Raw genomic sequence first — 17,672 nt, 5'->3', positions numbered from 1 at the left:
TTTCTCCATCAAGCCAGGCGCGGTTGTTTTGAGCTTAGCAGACAGGCGAACGCAACGAAAAGTGGAAAAAACGGCAGTACAAACAATGACTAACACAGTGAATATCAGGGTTTCCCATAGCGCTATTTTCAAAAAAAATAAAAATAAATAATAATAATAATAATAATAATAATAATAATAATAAAAACTCGATATGCTTGCATGTTTATTTGACGTTAACACGCGGTTCTTTGTTGTTGCTTTTGCGCGTGCATATAGTGAATGGCAGGGCAAAAACACATGGAGTTCTCGCCGTAAAGCGAGACTTCTCTGTGTGCGGGCCGAGTGCTCCTGCAATTGCAAGTACGGTATTTCCCCCACAGACCACCAGGGCGGCCGAGAAAACCTTTGTTCGACCTGAAATGACTCATTTAATCATCCAAAACGGTATGGAACACATTAATTAACTGAAAAATGTTGCATAGTATGCCTTTAATACTAACCTGTAAAACACAAGGAAATGATGAGACAGACGAATGTTGATGTTTCTCAATGCCTCGCTTCTGCCATACTGGAGAAGAACGGCATTTCACCTCACTAGACTGTCTCACGTAGCAATGCGCCCCTTGTGGCATGGGGGTGTAAATACAACTTAAATAGTCATTCTCAACGTGACTTTTCCTGAATTTTCCTCTCTCAAACCAACAAAACATTTAATGTGATTACACATTAGTGTGTCACACAAACAGAGACTTTAGGACAAGTTTAAAAAATTACGGATCACAAAGAACAACTTTTGCTGTTTTTTTGAAGTGTGAATGCTCCTGCTTTTTCAAAATTAAAAATTATGATTCTTCGCATGTCTGTTTAAATTTGATTTAAATCTAAATCTTTGTCCACAGATATCACAATTAAACGGTTTGTCTCCTGTGTGGATTCTCATATGGCAGTTTAAATTAGACTTTTCACTGAATCTTCTTCCACAAACATCACAATGAAATGGTTCATCGCCTGTGTGGATTGTCATGTGACAGTTTAAAGCGGACTTTTTGACGAATCTTCGTCCGCAGACTTTACAGCTAAATGGTTTTTCTCCTGTGTGACTTCTCGTGTGACTGTTTAAGGCAGATTTTTCAATAAATCTTCGACCACAAACGGCACAACCAAATGGTCTCTCTCCTGTGTGACTTTTCACGTGTCTGTTTAGATTTGATTTAAATCTAAATCTTTGCCCACAGACGTCACAACTAAATGGTTTATCTCCCGTGTGGATTCTCATATGGCAGATTAAATGTGAGTTTTCACTAAATCTTTTCCCACAAACATCACAACCAAAGGGTTTATCCCCAGTGTGGATCGTCATGTGACGGTTTAATGCTGACCTTTCGATGAACCTTTGCCCACAAACATCACAACTAAATGGTTTGTCTCCTGTGTGGACTCTCATGTGGCTTTTTAAAGTTGCCTTTAACCTGAATCTTTGATTGCAAACATCACAACTAAAGGCTCCGGCTCCTGCATGAATTCTGATATGATTGTTTAAAGTTGACTTGTTGCGAAATGTTCGTCCACAAAAATCACAACTAAATGGTTTGTCTCCTGTATGGATTCTCATGTGTCTGTTTAAACTTGATTTAACTCCAAATTTTTGTTCACAAACCTCACAACTAAATGGTTTTTCTCCTGTGTGGATCTTCATATGTCTATTTAGCTTTGATTTAACCCTAAATCTTTGTTCACAAAGATCACAAATATAGGGTTTCTCTCCTGTGTGGCATTTCATGTGTTTGTTTAGATAATCCTTCCTGTTAAAACTTTTACCGCAGTCAGGACAACTATAAAGTTTTAGATCTGCTTGGACCGTACTCGCTGAGCTGGAAGACCTTACTGTTGAGTGAGCTGTCATGTGGCTCTGCAGAGAGAGCTTGTTGACAAACCGTTGGCCACACTCAGAGCAACTCAGAGATCTGTTGACGGTGTTTCCACCTGATTCAGGAGCCCAGCTCTCCTTCTGCTCGTCGTCACTGTCTTCAGTTTCAGATCCAGAGTCAGACGAGGGCTTCAGGTCAGAGTCAGGATGGTCCACATCATCATTCTTGGTCTCTTCAGTCTCTGAGGAGTTGGAAGTTTCTCCATGAGTGTTCAGATCTTGCTCCGTGCTGCATTCTGGTCCCCCACATTCCTCTTCATGGGGATCTGCTTTTATCTGGTCAGTACAGCTGCTGGTGGCAAGATCACTATTATCTGTTTGATGAAGCCGTGAAAACGGCGGTTTCTCTTCATCATCCTCATGCTTTATTTGAACAGTAATAACTGAAAACCTGGTGACATCAGTCTCCTCCTTTACACTGAGCTGCTCTTCCTCCACACTGCTCCAGAGTTCCTCATCTTCCTCCTTTATAATGACAGGCCCAGAGTCCTGCAGGTCCACATCAGCGCTCTCTTCTTCAGGAACCTCTTCTTTAACCACCACCGTCTCTTGAACATCTCCAGGCAGCTCTGAAACAGAATATACAGATTATAAACAATTTAACTTTCCTATATTAAAATGGTTCAGATTAGTTTCAGGGTACCAATCTGATAAATATTGTTCACTTAAGTTTTTACAGATGATTGACCACATTTGCTCTCTTTCTGAACCTTTAAGAAACAGACAAACAGATACATCTTCAATTCATAATATATTATCAAATAATTATTTTAAATCATATTACATACATTCTAGTTAATTTGTAGTTCTAATAAAATGTCATCAAATTTATATTATAACCCAGGGATCTTCAATTCCGGTCCTGCAGGTCTGCTTTCCTGTGTGTCCTGAATCAAAAGGCTGAATCAGCTCCTCAGCTTGCAGTCAAGTCCTGCTGATGACTCGATTATTTGACTCGGCTCACTTTTACTGGTACCAGTGATTAAAGATAAAACAGGAAAGATATCCAGTATTGAAAACTATAAGCCCATCGCATTAGCAAGTGTGCTGTCTAAAGTTTTAGAAAGAATCATTTTAGATAGATTTCAAAAATATATGATAAACAATTTGGTTTTAAAATTAAACATGGCACCGATATGTGTATATGCTTTAATGAAGGCAGTAAGCAAATACAAAACAGAATTCCACTACGTTTTTGGGTTTCTTGGATGCGTCCAAGGCGTTTGATTGCATTAATCATGGCAAATTATTTATGGAATTACAAGAAGGAGAGGTTCCTAATTATTTGATTTGGATCCTACATTTTTGGTATACAAACCAAACCATGCAAGATGAGGAAATATAACAACGGTGGCAACGGTTGTTAGGACAAGAGGAGAGAACAAAGACAAATATGTATTAACTGTTGTGGACATGGTTAAATATCTCAGTCACAATATTAGGAGTGATTTTTGTGGTGATGATGATGATGATGATGATGATGATGATGATGATATACAAACATGGTGGCATGTCAATTTCACGTGTTCTGATTATGTCAAAGCTGCTTTGTTTAAAGCCTGTTGTACTCTGCTGTACGCTGCACGCCTGTGGGCTCATTACAGGAATCAGAATCAGAATCAGAAATACTTTAATAATCCCAGAGGGAAATTACTGGAAGGATAAATTGCTCGCGGCGTAAAATGATCCCACTGAAGGTCCCTTGCAGCTGCTTGTCCATAATAATTTACCCACTTTAAAAACTGTGATCAAAAATCTTGTGTACAGATTTTTAATGCATCTGGAGGAATCAGTAAATGAAAAAAATGTTGTTGTAATTATGCCTCAAAAAGCAGCATCAGATACATATTTTGTTATTGGAGACACTGGAGAATTTGTCTATGTGGATAATAGTGTTTAGAGTTTTTTATTTATTCATTTTATTGTTTATTTGTTGTTGTTGCCTTTGTTTTTATATGGACCAAACAGTGTCTGCAGTAAAAAATGATTGATTGATTGATTGATTGATTGATTGATTGATTGATTGATTGATTGATTGATTGATGTCTTGGAGAGGCCCCAAAGGTGACTGGTTCAAAACTCGGTCTCCCCGTGTGTCACTCAGCAGGGCAGCATCCTGCTCCCTAAGGATGGGTTAAAGGCAGAGACACATTTTCCTTCTGAAATGAATATAAGATAAGAAGTAAATACCAGAGTAAATATTGCACAGTGTGTCATGATTTGAGTTTTTGTTATGTTTGTTGTTTTATGTTATCAGCCAGGGTTCTGTAAGCTTTTAGTTCAGTTTGCTTTACCTGCCAGCCCACTTACCTGTTTTAGCTTGTTTTATGCCATAGTGTGGGGTCTTGGGTTATTTGGTATTTTAATTCTGTGTATATTATCAGTTTTATTTGCTGTCTGCCATGTTTTTCTGTTATTGTTTTGGTTTCTGGCTTGCTTCGGTTTTCTGTTGGGAACTCAGCACTGAGGCTGGTTCTCTTTGCACACCTGCTCTGCTCCACCTGGCTTCACCTGGTCTCAGCTCTATACGCTGCAAAATAGACCTAAAAATAAGTTTTTTTTCCCTGAAATTAAAGTATTTTTCCTTGATTTGAGCAGATAAATAGGACTATTTGCCAATGGAATAAAATCTTTGCACTTAAAATAGGAACAATTCATCTCCATCACCTTATTTCAAGTGCAGTATATCTAATTATCTTATTTTAGGGGTAAAAATACTCATACCATTGGCAAATAATCTTATTTACCTGCTCAAATCAAGGGCAAATACATTAATTTCAAGAACATTTTACATATTTTAGTTCTCTTTTTGCAGTGTATAATCCCTGTTCAGTCAGTCATCAGTGCCAGTTCGTCTGTTCTTGTTTTATGGTGAGTCTGATCCTGATTCTATTACCTGATTCCTGTTTACCTGTCCTGATTCTGTTCCTGTCTAGTAGTGCTCGTTTGTTCCTAGTCCTCCTGCTTAGTTTATTTGTTTGCCAACCTCAGACCTGTTCTTTGGACACTCTTGCTATTCTGGTTTTTCTGTTTTTGAACCCTGGACTGATTTTAGATTAAGATTCTTGTTTTTCCTTTTTTTGTGATCTGACTGCCTCAGTAGTTTTGGTTCCTGTCCCACTATCAGTTCCAAAATAAATGTCTTTTGTCGGCACTCTAATACTGGGTCCACATTCTGAATCGTTACACAGTGGAAAATATTTAACAGCGGAAAGGATTCTAGACTATTTACATAACACACAATAACATGACATGCAATGTGCATGATAGTGCAGCAGCATGCCGAAGCAGCTAAAGCGTGTTTAAGTTACCTTAGCATCTGGGGATGGTGTGAACAACGACTGGATCAGAACCAGTGCAACCATCAGCGTGAAGAAGCCAAGGACCACAGGACTTAATGACTTTAGACCCGTCGCTCTGACCTCTGTGGTTATGAAGTCCTTTGAGCTCCTTGTGCTTTCACACCTTAAATAAATCACAGATCCCCTCCTGGACCTCCTACAGTTTGCATACAGAGCCAACAGGTCTGCAGACGATGCTGTCAGCCTGGACCTTCACCACATCCTCCATCACCTGGACTCTGCAGGAACCTACGCCAGGATCCTGTTGGGGATTTCAGCTCTGCCTTCAACACCATCATCCCAGCTCTGCTTCAGGAGAAGCTCTCCCAGCTGAATGTGCCCGACTCCACCTGCAGGTGGATCACAGACTTCCTGTCTGACAGGAAGCAGCAGGTGGATCACAGACTTCCTGTCTGACAGGAAGCAGCAGGTGAAGCTGGGAAAACATGACTCTGACTCTCAGCTCATCAGCACTGGTTCCCCCCAGGGCTGTGTTCTTTCTCCTCTGCTCTTCTACCTGTACACCAACAGCTGCACCTCCAGTCATCAGTCATCAAGCTCCTGAAGTTCCTGACGACACCACTCTCATGGGACTCATCTCTGATGGTGACGAGTCCGCCTACAGGTGGGAGGCTGACCATCTGGTGACCTGGTGCAGGGAGAACAACCTGGAGCTCAACGCTGTAAAAACAGTGGAGATGGTTGTGGACTTCAGGAAGAACTCAGCCCCAGCTACCTCCATCACCCTCTGTGACTCCACCATGGACACTGTGGAGTCTTTCTGCTTCCTGGGAACTATCATCTCCCAGGACCTAAAGTGGGAGCTGAACATCAACTCCCTCACCAAGAAAGCCCAGCAGAGGATGGACTTCCTGAAGAAGGCAGCTGAAGAACTTCAACCTGCCAAGGACAATGATGGTGCAGTTCTACTCCTCCATCATGGAGTCCATCCTCACCTCCTCCATGAAATTTATTCGAACGTGAACATGATACAAATATAAAAATAAAATAGTGCACAGTAACAAGAAGTGCATAAGAAAGAAGAGAAAATACAGATTTTTGTTTCAGTTAACATATCATGCTCAAAATGGGGTAGGAAGAAGTGAGAACTTATAAACTCCTACCCCTAAACACTTGAGACTTTAGTCCTACTGTCATAAAAAAAAAAAATCAAAATCAAAGTGGCAGTTTGAAGTAACAGTTACTAATATTTACCTATACATTTTCCCATTTTATGCTGGTTTATCTTTCTAAACCCTTACACCAAGTTATTATCTTCAATACACACCTTATTGCTTTCTGTCCCCATGTGTATATCTATTGAAAATTACCTCTTTGTACCTTCTTTTGAATTGTGTTAAACTATTGCTTTGTTTTAAATCTTCATGTAACTTATTCCATAACTTTACACCTTTAATTGAAATACAGAAGCTTTTCCTTGTTGTTCTAAAATTGCGGATCTTGAAGATTGAGTGACCCCTTAAGTTATACCCCCCTTCTCTTTCAGAAAACGTGCTCTGTATGTGCTCAGGTAACAACTTCTTTGATACCTTGAACATAAATTGAGCCATTTTAAATTCTACAAGGTCGTCAAATTTGAGAATTCTGGATATTATGAAGAGCGGGTTTGTATGCTCATAATAACCGACATTATGGATGATTCTAATGGCTCGTTTCTGTAGGACGGTTACCGGATGTAAAGAGCTCTTGTAATTAACTCCCCACACTTCACAGCAATATGATAGATATGGTAAAATCAGAGAGTTATATAGAGTATGAAGTGATTTAGCATTCAATACATGTCTAGCTCTGGCCAATATGGATATACTTCTACTGAGTTTACTCTGTAAATGTTGAATATGAGCTTTCCAACTGATTTTGTCATCTATTATTAAACCGAGGAACTTATTAGCAAAAACCCTTTCTAGAGTTACGTCCTCTATTTGAACTTGAATTTCAATATTTTTATAACAGTTCCCAAAGACCATGAATTTCGTCTTGTCCAAATTTAGAGATAATTTGTTATGGTCAAACCATATCTTTAACTTACTAATCTCTGAAGTGACTGTTGAGAGAAGATGCTCTAAATTATCTCCTGAGGCTAGAATATTTGTGTCATCAGCGAATAAGATAAATTTTAATACATTGGACACTTTACTGATATCATTTATATAGAGATTAAATAAAATTGGTCCCAATACTGATCCTTGTGGTACTCCACAGACAGTCTCCTGCCAATCAGATTCCACATCTCCCAATTTCACAAATTGTTTCCGGCTCTTTAAATAACTCCTCATCCAGTCAGAAACTACTCCCCTAATTCCATAGCGTTCTAATTTTTTAAGTAGGATTTCATGATTTATTGTATCAAAAGCTTTCTTTAAATCTATAAATATCCCTACTGCCAGTTTCTTACTATCTATTGCGTTGGTTATTTCTTCTATTAAGTCAGTTACGGCCAGCGATGTTGACCGGTTTGCTCTGAATCCATATTGACTGCTGATAAGTAGCGAATGTTTTTCTATGAATTGTTCCAGTCTTTTCTTAAAGAGTTTTTCCAGGATTTTAGAAAATTGTGGGAGAAGAGAAACAGGCCTGTAGTTAGTGAAGAGGTGTTTGTTGCCAGTTTTATACATTGGTTTGACCTTCGCTATTTTCATTTTGTTGGGAAATGATCCTGATCCTGATCCATCACCATCTGGTACGCTGGTGCCACCGCTAAGGACCAGAGCAGACTGCAGCGTGTCATCAGGTCTCCAGAGAAGCTGATTGGCTACAATCTTCCATCTCTCCAGGACCTGCACGCCTCCAGGACTCTGAGGCGTGCAGGAAGATTGTGGCTGATCCCTTCACCCCAGTCACAGACTATTTCAGTCACTTCCCTCTGGCAGGAGGCTGCGCTCCATCAGGACCAGAACCAGAACAGGCTGCGCTCCATCAGAACCAGAACAGGCTGCGCTCCATCAGAACCAGAACCAGAACCAGAACAGGCTGCCCTCCATCAGGACCAGAACCTCACGCCACAACAACAGTTTTTACCATCTGCTACCGGCCTAATGAACAAGGCCCAGAGCCGCCTGTGACTCTGGACACTGTCTCTCTCCCCCGTTCAGGACTTACAAGCTTCTCAGTTACATTAACGCACAGTTTACTGAGTGTATATAACTTCTGTGTGTATATATATATATATATATATATATATATATATATATATTAGGGCTGGGCAAGTTAACGCGTTAATTTCGCGTTAACTCATTAGACTATTAACGGCGATATTTTCTTTAACGCGCGTTAACGCATGTTGGTCACATGCTTTTATTTTGTGAAGGTCTGTTGCTGCGGTGTAGGGGTTTGAATCAGAACAGTAGGTGGCGATAATGCGCCAATAACCTCGCTGTCAGCCCAGTCTCGGATTCAAAGAGGAAGAAAGGTGCTGGCCGGAAAAAAACACAGCTGACATGCGGAAGGCGGTGTTTCCCGCAGGTACCGCGAGCGAGCTTAGGCGAGGCGAGGCGGTGAGTTGGCGGCCGGAACAAGTTTTGTGCGGAGCGGAGTCTGCTTCGACGCCGTCGGTGAAGTCGCTTCTCGTTTCAAAGTATCCATGTGTTTTTGCCTGTTTTCCCCCTGCCATTCATTATATGCGCGCGAGAAAGCAACAACAAAAAACCGCGTGTCAACGTCAAATAAACGCAAGCATATCGAGTTAGCAAGCATTTCAGTTTAAAGTTCTTCCAGCATGGAATATGACAGAAACAAGTTAGTTGTAACGACTGCCAAGTTAAACTTTGGTATTGAACATAAAATGGTAATGCTGCTCCCTGCTGTTACCTCAGAAATTGCCTGTTTTTGGTAGATTTTTTCCCCATAAAGAGAATTCCCTGTCAGTGGCAATAAGCTTTAATTTATTATTATTGCTATTTTTTGTTTTACATGTTTAAGTTGAGCTTTACACTAAATATGTGTTACTGATAAGTGCTACAAATGTTACAACACTTTTGTTCATATGGCAGCAGAACATTAAAATAAAAGTGCTCTTTACACTACTTTTGAATTCATTCTTGGAGTTTGTAAATACAATGCGATTAATCGCGATTAATCGCGATTAATCAGTGCGATTAATCGCGATTAAATATTTTAATCGTTGCCCAGCCCTAATATATATATATATATATATCCATTTTATTTTACTGTATTCTTATTTTTTGTCTGCACCATCAACACCAAGTCCAATTCCTTGTAAGTGCAAACCTTTTTGGCGATTAAACTTTATTCTGATGTAAACACTGATTGATTCTGTTGTGAGCAGCAGAGCTTCTAAAGTCCAGCAGCAGCAGGGAGGAAGGATCTGTGGAAGCTGTGATTAGAGCATCTGGGATGCAGCCGTCTGTCCCTGAAGGAGCTCTGCATCTCTGCAGCTGCTCTTATAAAAGACACAAAGTGTGATAAAATTACCTTCAGAGGTGTTACCAATGTTTGAAAAATGGAAGAAAAGGATATGGCTTTGGTTGTTGAACTTTGGTTTCTTATTACTATTCTTACTGCCACCCGCTGGACTGAAGGTGAAGTGCAGTTTCCTGCACAACTTCCGCATTTGTCATTAGGGAATATGTCCCGCCTCCCACGCTGTGATTGGTCCTGTTAAGTAATAAGAAATAAGGATAATACCCATGAATTTATTTATTTAATATTTTATTGTGAAGTACAGACTCAAGCAAAGTGGGCTGTGTAATATTGTTGTTCTTTTGTCTCCTGTGTTAACCTGCATGTTCTGTTAATTCAAATCAAACAAAGATATATATTTTTAAAGTAAATGAGTGATTTGTGTACCTTAGTCCACGTGGCTTGTTCATAAGGTGGAGGACACAAGCATTTGGCTTGGGCTCAGAAACAGGTTTGAATGAGGAAAGCATTACACCTTCTGCATGCATATTTATGTCCCAACATGTGGGATGATGAAATGAAGCTATAAAGCCCATCTGAAGTATCTAAAATAACTACATGTCCCAGAAACTGGACAGCCAGGAGGCGCCGACGTCTGAAATGACGCTGTGCGCTCAGCAGGGAGCAAAGTTGGTGAAATCAAGACGTCATGAACGCGTCTTTCATTGAAAAATGATTTTCAACTAGCTTCACTAATATGGAGGACCAAGTCTTCCATATCTAAAAATAAATACAGAAATAAATAAATGCTCAATAAATAAATAAGCATACAATTAATTGCCACCAAATTAATAAATGTAGGTAGAAATTAAATTATACAGTGAGACATAAATGTATATATCTCTTTTAATTAGCTTATTCTTTTATTCGCCTTTGTAATAATTACCTTATTTATTTATTGTGCGTTATAATCTTCAACTTTATTTATTAATTACTTATATTTTTTAAGTATTTATTTATGTGCATGTTATAATATTTTTGTCTGTTTTATTCATCCTTTGTATTTTTTTACCCTATATATTTCTGTGATGCTATTTATTTCTGCCTGTCGCTTTTACATTTCTGCCTGTCCTTTTTACATTTCTGTATGCATTTCTGCCTCATTATGCAAATGAGGAGGGGCTGTGTCTTAAGGGCTCAACTTCTTCCCATTGGTTGGTTAGCATTTTACTGCGTCGGTCAAATCTACATGGCTTTTCCCCGCACTAAAGTTTAAGTAATGTCAAACTCAGCAGTCAGACGTTCAGTGTCCAACCTCTTAAGGAAAGCTGCTAATAGACTGGAAGAATTAGAACGCTGTACATTTGGGATTTGAATGTTTTTCTGAGGTTTCAGATTCGGTTTTTCCAGATCAGTAACTCATCGGCGGATGATTTCTTCTACAAAACAGACACCTCTCTGCAACCACAGCAAGGCAGACACTGAGCTACAACCGTAGTTTCCTCAAAACGAGTCTCCCATCGCGCTGGGTGAATTACATTGGACCCTATGCAGAGCTCGCTTGATAAGAAAATACTGTAGTTGATTATAAAAGTCCCGTTGACTCCACGGAGTCAACAGGATCTAGCTCATGGTTAATCCGGTTGAGGGGCTCCGATTTCGGCCAGCGTCTCTCAGCTGCTCCCTCCTCCCACACGCGGTGGTGCATTTAGGGACCGCCAAAAAACCTTTGAATCAAGCACTCTTGAGAAACAAAAATCAATACGTATTTTGTGACCACCTATGACAAAACTAATATAAAATCATGCCACTAAATAACATCTGTAAGGCACCCTTGTTTTTATTCCATTTTAAGCTATTTTCAATTTTTAAGATTTATTCAAAGACAATAGTTGGCTGAAGTAGTAGAACAATTTCACAAAGAATTTGAGTGAGTGGGTCACATGACCTGGAAGCTATTGAAGAAAAGTCCAAATTTTTGTCTTGAAAATTGAAAATAGCTTAAAAATTAATAAAAACAAGTGTGCCTTACAGATTTTTATCTATTGGCATCAATTTATATTACTTTATCTTAGCTGGTCACAAGATAATACATTTATTGATTTTTATTTCTCAAGAGAGCTTGGTTCAAAAGTTTTTTGACGGTCTCTAACTGCACCACCGCGTGTGGGAGGAGGGAGCAGCTGAGAGACGCTGGCCGAAATCGGAGCCCCTCAATCGGATTAACCATGAGCTAGATCCCGCTGACTCCGTGGAGCTTGAATGTCCAATATCCAAATTCAAACCAACTTCACTGCGGTGCTGGATCATGCGTAAAGACGCAGCATGAACCCCGAGTGTTGCAGCTGAGGGGGAAATGTTGGATCGGCTTGATGAAACTCCGCCTCCTTCACAAATTAGACCAACATTGATAGAATAATGATAATTTGTAGTGCTTTTTATTGCCTGGATGTGAATCTGATAATTCATATTGTGCCTTTTATAATCAACTACAGTATTTTCTTATCAAGCGAGCTCTGCATAGGGTCCAATGTAATTCACCCAGCGCGATGGGAGACTCGTTTTGAGGAAACTACGGTTGTAGCTCAGTGTCTGCCTTGCTGTGGTTGCAGAGAGGTGTCTGTTTTGTAGAAGAAATCATCCGCCGATGAGTTACTGATCTGGAAAAACCGAATCTGAAACCACAGAAAAAACATTCAGATCCCAAATGTACAGCGTTCTAATTCTTCCAGTCTATTAGCAGCTTTCCTTAAGCGGTCGGACACTGAACGTCTGACTGCTGAGTTTGACATTACTTAAACTTTAGTGCGGGGAAAAGCCATGTAGATTTGACCGATGCAGTAAAATGCTAACCAACCAATGGGAAGAAGTTGAGCCCTTAAGACACAGCCCCTCCTCATTTGCATAATGAGGCAGAAATGCATACAGAAATGTAAAAAGGACAGGCAGAAATGTAAAAGCGACAGGCAGAAATAAAAAGCATCACAGAAATATATAGGGTAAAAAAATACAAAGGAAGAATAAAACAGACAAAAATATTATAACATGCACAAAAATAAATACTTAAAAAAATAAGTAATTAATAAATAAAGTTGAAGATTATAACGCACAATAAATAAATAAGGTAATTATTACAAAGGCGAATAAAAGAATAAGCTAATTAAAAGAGATATATACATTTATGTCTCACTGTATAATTTAATTTCTACCTACATTTATTAATTTGGTGGCAATTAATTGTATGCTTATTTATTTATTGAGCATTTATTTATTTCTGTATTTATTTTTAGATCTGGAAGACTTGGTCCTCCATACACTAAAAGGATGTTTTCTCCGCGTTAAATGCGCCTCATCTCTGCAGCACTTTGTAATCCTTCATGATCCACGGTTCTAATTCTGGTTATGAACCGCTTAGTTTCTGAGTATAATTTTATAAATTATTTATTCCTAACAATCATGAACGTAGATGTTTAAATGCTAAACATGAAGAAGAATAAACTCTGCTGGTATAAACCTTCAGGTAATGTTTTCTAAGGATTGCGCTTTTTTCTGCAGGTTAACGATAATTAAGCTTTAGGCAACATCTGAAGGTTCACTTTTACCGTATTACACCGTGTATGAGTGCAGCAACACTGATGAGAAGCTGAAACCCAAAGCTTAGTTATGAAGCTTCCGGGGAATAAAGCTGATGCAGCAGCTGGAGGTGAGATGATGGAGTGTGGAAGCATCAAACCTGATGTGTGCAGCAGATGTTGGGGGCTGAAAGCAGCATCCAGGATGTGGTGTCTCTGCTCCTCTGCTGCATCCAGTCGCTGCTTGACCTGCTGTCTCCACATCTCTGCTAGCTTTTCTCTCTCCAAACTTTCCTTTAACACTTCCTGAGCAGTTCCAGCTGAGCTTCAAGCCGTTTCTCTTCTTTCCACAGTTCACCAACTGCTGCTCTTTCTATCTTCCAGCTTTATTAACTCTCCCGCTGCTGCTCCGTGGACAAAAACCCAACAAAACACGAACGACGACGAGCCCGCTGCCGCCATTCTTCCGGAGAAACACGAGTCTGCGCACTGGGACCAGCGGCAGGAGCCGCCCAGGGTCATCAGTCTTTATTTTCTCCAGAACTTTATTTAACTTTTTGCATTTGAGATACATATAAGGAAGCAAAAGATGAAAGCCTTCATATACAGATAACGTCTATAAGTAGAAAATGAACAAAAGAATGAAACAGAGAACTAAGATGTTACAAAATTAATAAAAAGAAGACACAACGGGAGTTTTAATGTTAGTTTTGGTGCATTAACAAGATTTAAGGTCTTTAAAGCCTTTTTACTACCAGGGTCTGAAATTGTTTCCAAGTAGAGTTTGACTTTCTTTACCAAGAGAAAAAGACTGGTTATTTTTTATGATTTAACCTTTTTGATTAACAAATGTGACAGAAATAAAATCAGACCAATGAGAAAAAAGCAGACAAATTAAATAAAAAATAGAGGAAAAAATCTAAATACTATAGAAAACCAGGCTTGATATGATTAGAGATCATAGCAGAAGTATTTGTCCAGAGGTTCTGTGAACAGACATTTCCAGAATACAGATGTTTCTGGGTGAAGGGTACAGAAAGATTAGGCAACATATATCTGCTTTATTTGGAATAAAAACCATGAATTAATTTAAACTAAACTGCTTTAACTTTATTATTGAAGAAATATTGTTGTGGGAGGGAAATTTCCCCAATTAAGATTCAGCACAAAATCCTTCCAGCAGGGCACAGAAGATGGAGATTGAGACGATATTTAGTGGAAATAAGGAGTCGATGCCTTTAGTAAAATTTAATTAATTTATTTTACTTGAAAACACTTGATATTTTACCCTAATCATGTTATTTTAAAACATTGCACACCATTAATCAGTTTCACTCACGGCATATTAACGAACGCAGACCGTCTCCATCATACGCGTCCTCTCCTCTGTGTCCTCCACAGATCTTCAGTTCATCGTCTGGAGGAGCGAGGAGAGCTCAGCAGAGCAGGGCTTTGTCCAAGAAGTTGTCTGAGAAGTGTCCGTCCACAACTGGACACTGCGAGGATCAGCCAGCAGCTTTATGTTGGCTCATTTCCAGTGCTTGGACCAAATATTACATAAGCTCTTTCAGGTTTTCTGTAAAATGCAGAAATCTTTGCATATCAGCCACATGAACATTTTCTGTCCCTAAATCCAGTCTCAGTCTTTCAGGACAACCCTCACGTTAGTCTTCTGGACAAACGTCAATACAGCCACTAGTTCTATTCCAGACGGTTTGAGCTTATCATAACCATCCATGTGCCAAACCTAGTTCAGGTCACATCTATGGTAAAGTCGTCTCTGCAGAGGATTTCTGGGCCTGAGGTCAACTCCTTCACCATCTACTAAAAGTAGAACAACTCAAACTGTTTGCCTGTCTGTTACAAGACCGTTCATCCAGCCATCGCCGTCCAGGACTCTGTCCAAAGATTTCAGGCTGCTGTTGGATGAATGCTGCCACAACACTGACTTCTGTTTCCTCCTTTCAGCACCAAAGTTTCTTCTTCCTAAGAATCCTTTCCAAAGTCCTCTTGCTTAGAATAATCCCATCAACCTCGGCCAGCAAAGCAAGGATTTCATCATTTGTTAAACCATGTCGCAAATACTCCTCAATATCTTTACAACCATTAAAAAGTAAAAAAAAAAATGTTCCAGTTGGCTAAACAGATCAAACACATCACGGTCTATAGCTCCTCCTCAACAAGAGAACATGCATATAGAAAAACGTCAGAAGCTGTCAGTTTCTGGAGCATCGAAGAATCTGATGATGTACGCTGTTCCTCAAAGGAGGCCACTGCTCTGGTTCCTCATAATTATCACTTTAAATCTCATAATTATCACTTTAAATCTCATAATTATCACTTTGAATCTTATAATTATCACTTTAAATCTCATAATTATCACTTTGAATCTCATAATTATCACTTTAAATCTCATAATTATCACTTTGATTCTCATAATTATCACTTTGAATCTCATAATTATCACTTTGATTCTCATAATTATCACTTTGAATCTCATAATTATCACTTTGAATCTAAATTTTTTTACTTTAAATCTCATAATTATCACTTTATCTCATAATCATCACTTTAAATCTCATAATTATCACTTTAATTCTCATAATTATCACTTTGATTCTCATAATTATCACTTTAATTCTCATAATTATCACTTTAAATCTCATAATTATCACTTTGAATTTCATAATGATCACTTTGAATCTAAAATTCTTTACTTTAAATCTCATAATTATCACTTTAAATCTCATAATTATCACTTTATCTCATAATTATCACTTTAAATCTCATAATTATCACTTTAATTCTCATAATTATCACTTTGATTCTCATAATTATCACTTTAAATCTCATAATTATCACTTTGAATCTCATAATGATCACTTTGAATCTAAAATTCTTTACTTTAAATCTCATAATTATCACTTTAAATCTCATAATTATCACTTTAAATCTTATAATTATCACTTTGAATCTCATAATTATCACTTTAAATCTCATAATTATCACTTTGAATCTCATAATTATCAATTTAAACTTTCCATGACGTATTTTTTTACTTTCATGTGGCAGAAACGGGCTTCCATATCTACACAATTGTTCAGATTGGCTTTTAACGGGTTTTATGCTGCATGATGCTGTTTTCTCTTGTTTTTATTTCTTTGCTGTTTCTATAGTTGTTTTATCGTGAAGCATCTGAAGAAGGTCCAGCAGAGACCGGACCTCCTGCAGCAATCCAGGAGTCCAGCCTTCCCCAGGAGCTGCTGCTCATCTTCTTCTTCATCATTCAGTCTGTGTTCCTCCATCACTGAGAGGTTTGGATCATCAGAACAGAACCGGTCTACAGAACAGAACCGGTCCACAGAGCAGAACCGGTCCAAACTGCATCGACCAACCAGGTCTGCAGAGAGGACCATCAGGCTGACCTTCCCTCCATCCAGAACCTGAACAGGTCCAGAACCAGGAGAAGGTCTGCTAACATCTCTGCAGAGCCACACATCCTGGACACCACCTGGTTAGACTTTCACCTCCAGGTGGCGCTGCAGAGAGACCAGCCTCCATGGAGACAGGTTCTGCCCCCAGGTTCTGGTTCTGATGGACCCTGAGGAGGAACCAGTCAGAGGAAACAGACACTCTTATGGAGATCAATACTATGCATATAAATCATCCATCCATCCATCCATCCATCCATCTTCTTCCTCTTATCTGGGTCTCCTCACCAGGGACGCCTTTTGGCTCAGCTCTTTCTTCACCACAACGGATCGGTACAGCATTTAAATCAACGTAAAGCTTTATGGGCTTTTTCTCCAAGTCTTTGGACGACATGTTGTCATCTGTGATTGTAGAAAGTCGTAGCCCTGAAACAGATTTAACTCCTGACCTTTTTAACCGTATGATAAAGTGTTTAATGGGAGACAAAAACTCATGTCAGATTGGTAAATAGATTGTTTAGTTAATTCTCAATTATGTGACTGATATACTTTAATATGTGAATCTTTTATAGATAGATAGATAGATAGATAGATAGATAGATAGATAGATAGATAGATAGATAGATAGATAGATAGATAGATAGATAGATAGATAGATAGATAGATAGATAGATAGATAGATAGATAGATAGATAGAATCTCAGAAGCAGACAGACCCAGAGTCTCGGCGCAGCCACAGCAAACGCTCGGTTCCCTCTAGTTTTCCTGATCTCAGCTCAACCAAAGTCTCCTGACTTCCTGTTGATGGAGCTGGAACATGGACAGACAACAGCTCAGAGAGATAGAGCGAAGCTAACCATTCAAACATTTAAAAACCATTTACAACATCTTAAAATGAATCCTACAGCTGACTAGCAGCCAGTGCAGTGAAGCCGACAGAGGAGTTATTCACTCTGGCTGCAGCGTTCTGATCTGCCTGCAGACGATGAATGGAGGCCTGATTGAGCTCACAACACAAAGAGTCGCAGTAGTCCAAGAT

At 39.1% G+C, this 17,672-nt stretch overlaps 1 protein-coding gene across 1 annotated transcript; it reads right to left on the bottom strand.

Moving 5' to 3' along the window:
* Positions 1 to 416: 416 nt before the first annotated feature.
* LOC118560521 (gastrula zinc finger protein XlCGF57.1-like) lies at positions 417 to 13,702 on the bottom strand. The gene is made up of 2 exons (XM_036131578.1): positions 13,364 to 13,702; positions 417 to 2,478 (listed from the first exon to the last, which is right to left on the bottom strand). Exons 1-2 carry the CDS (start codon positions 13,464 to 13,466, stop codon positions 818 to 820), a joined length of 1,764 nt encoding a protein of 587 aa, XP_035987471.1. The 5' UTR covers positions 13,467 to 13,702; the 3' UTR covers positions 417 to 817.
* Between the last annotated feature and the right edge of the window lie 3,970 nt (positions 13,703 to 17,672).

The sequence above is a fragment of the Fundulus heteroclitus genome, unplaced genomic scaffold (assembly GCF_011125445.2).
Source record: "Fundulus heteroclitus isolate FHET01 unplaced genomic scaffold, MU-UCD_Fhet_4.1 scaffold_44, whole genome shotgun sequence".
Taxonomy (NCBI): domain Eukaryota; kingdom Metazoa; phylum Chordata; class Actinopteri; order Cyprinodontiformes; family Fundulidae; genus Fundulus; species Fundulus heteroclitus.
The sequence above is the reverse complement of the archived record's forward strand: the minus strand, read 5'-3'. Positions and strand labels throughout refer to the sequence as shown.

Bases quoted from the DNA above. Each gene is read 5' to 3' on its own strand.
- LOC118560521 (XM_036131578.1), bottom strand. From the start codon at position 13,466: ATGTGGAGACAGCAGGTCAAGCAGCGACTGGATGCAGCAGAGGAGCAG. The intron at 2,479-13,363 runs GTTTGATGCTTC...ATTCTGTTTCAG, and splicing joins ACATCTGCTGCACACATCAG to AGCTGCCTGGAGATGTTCAA.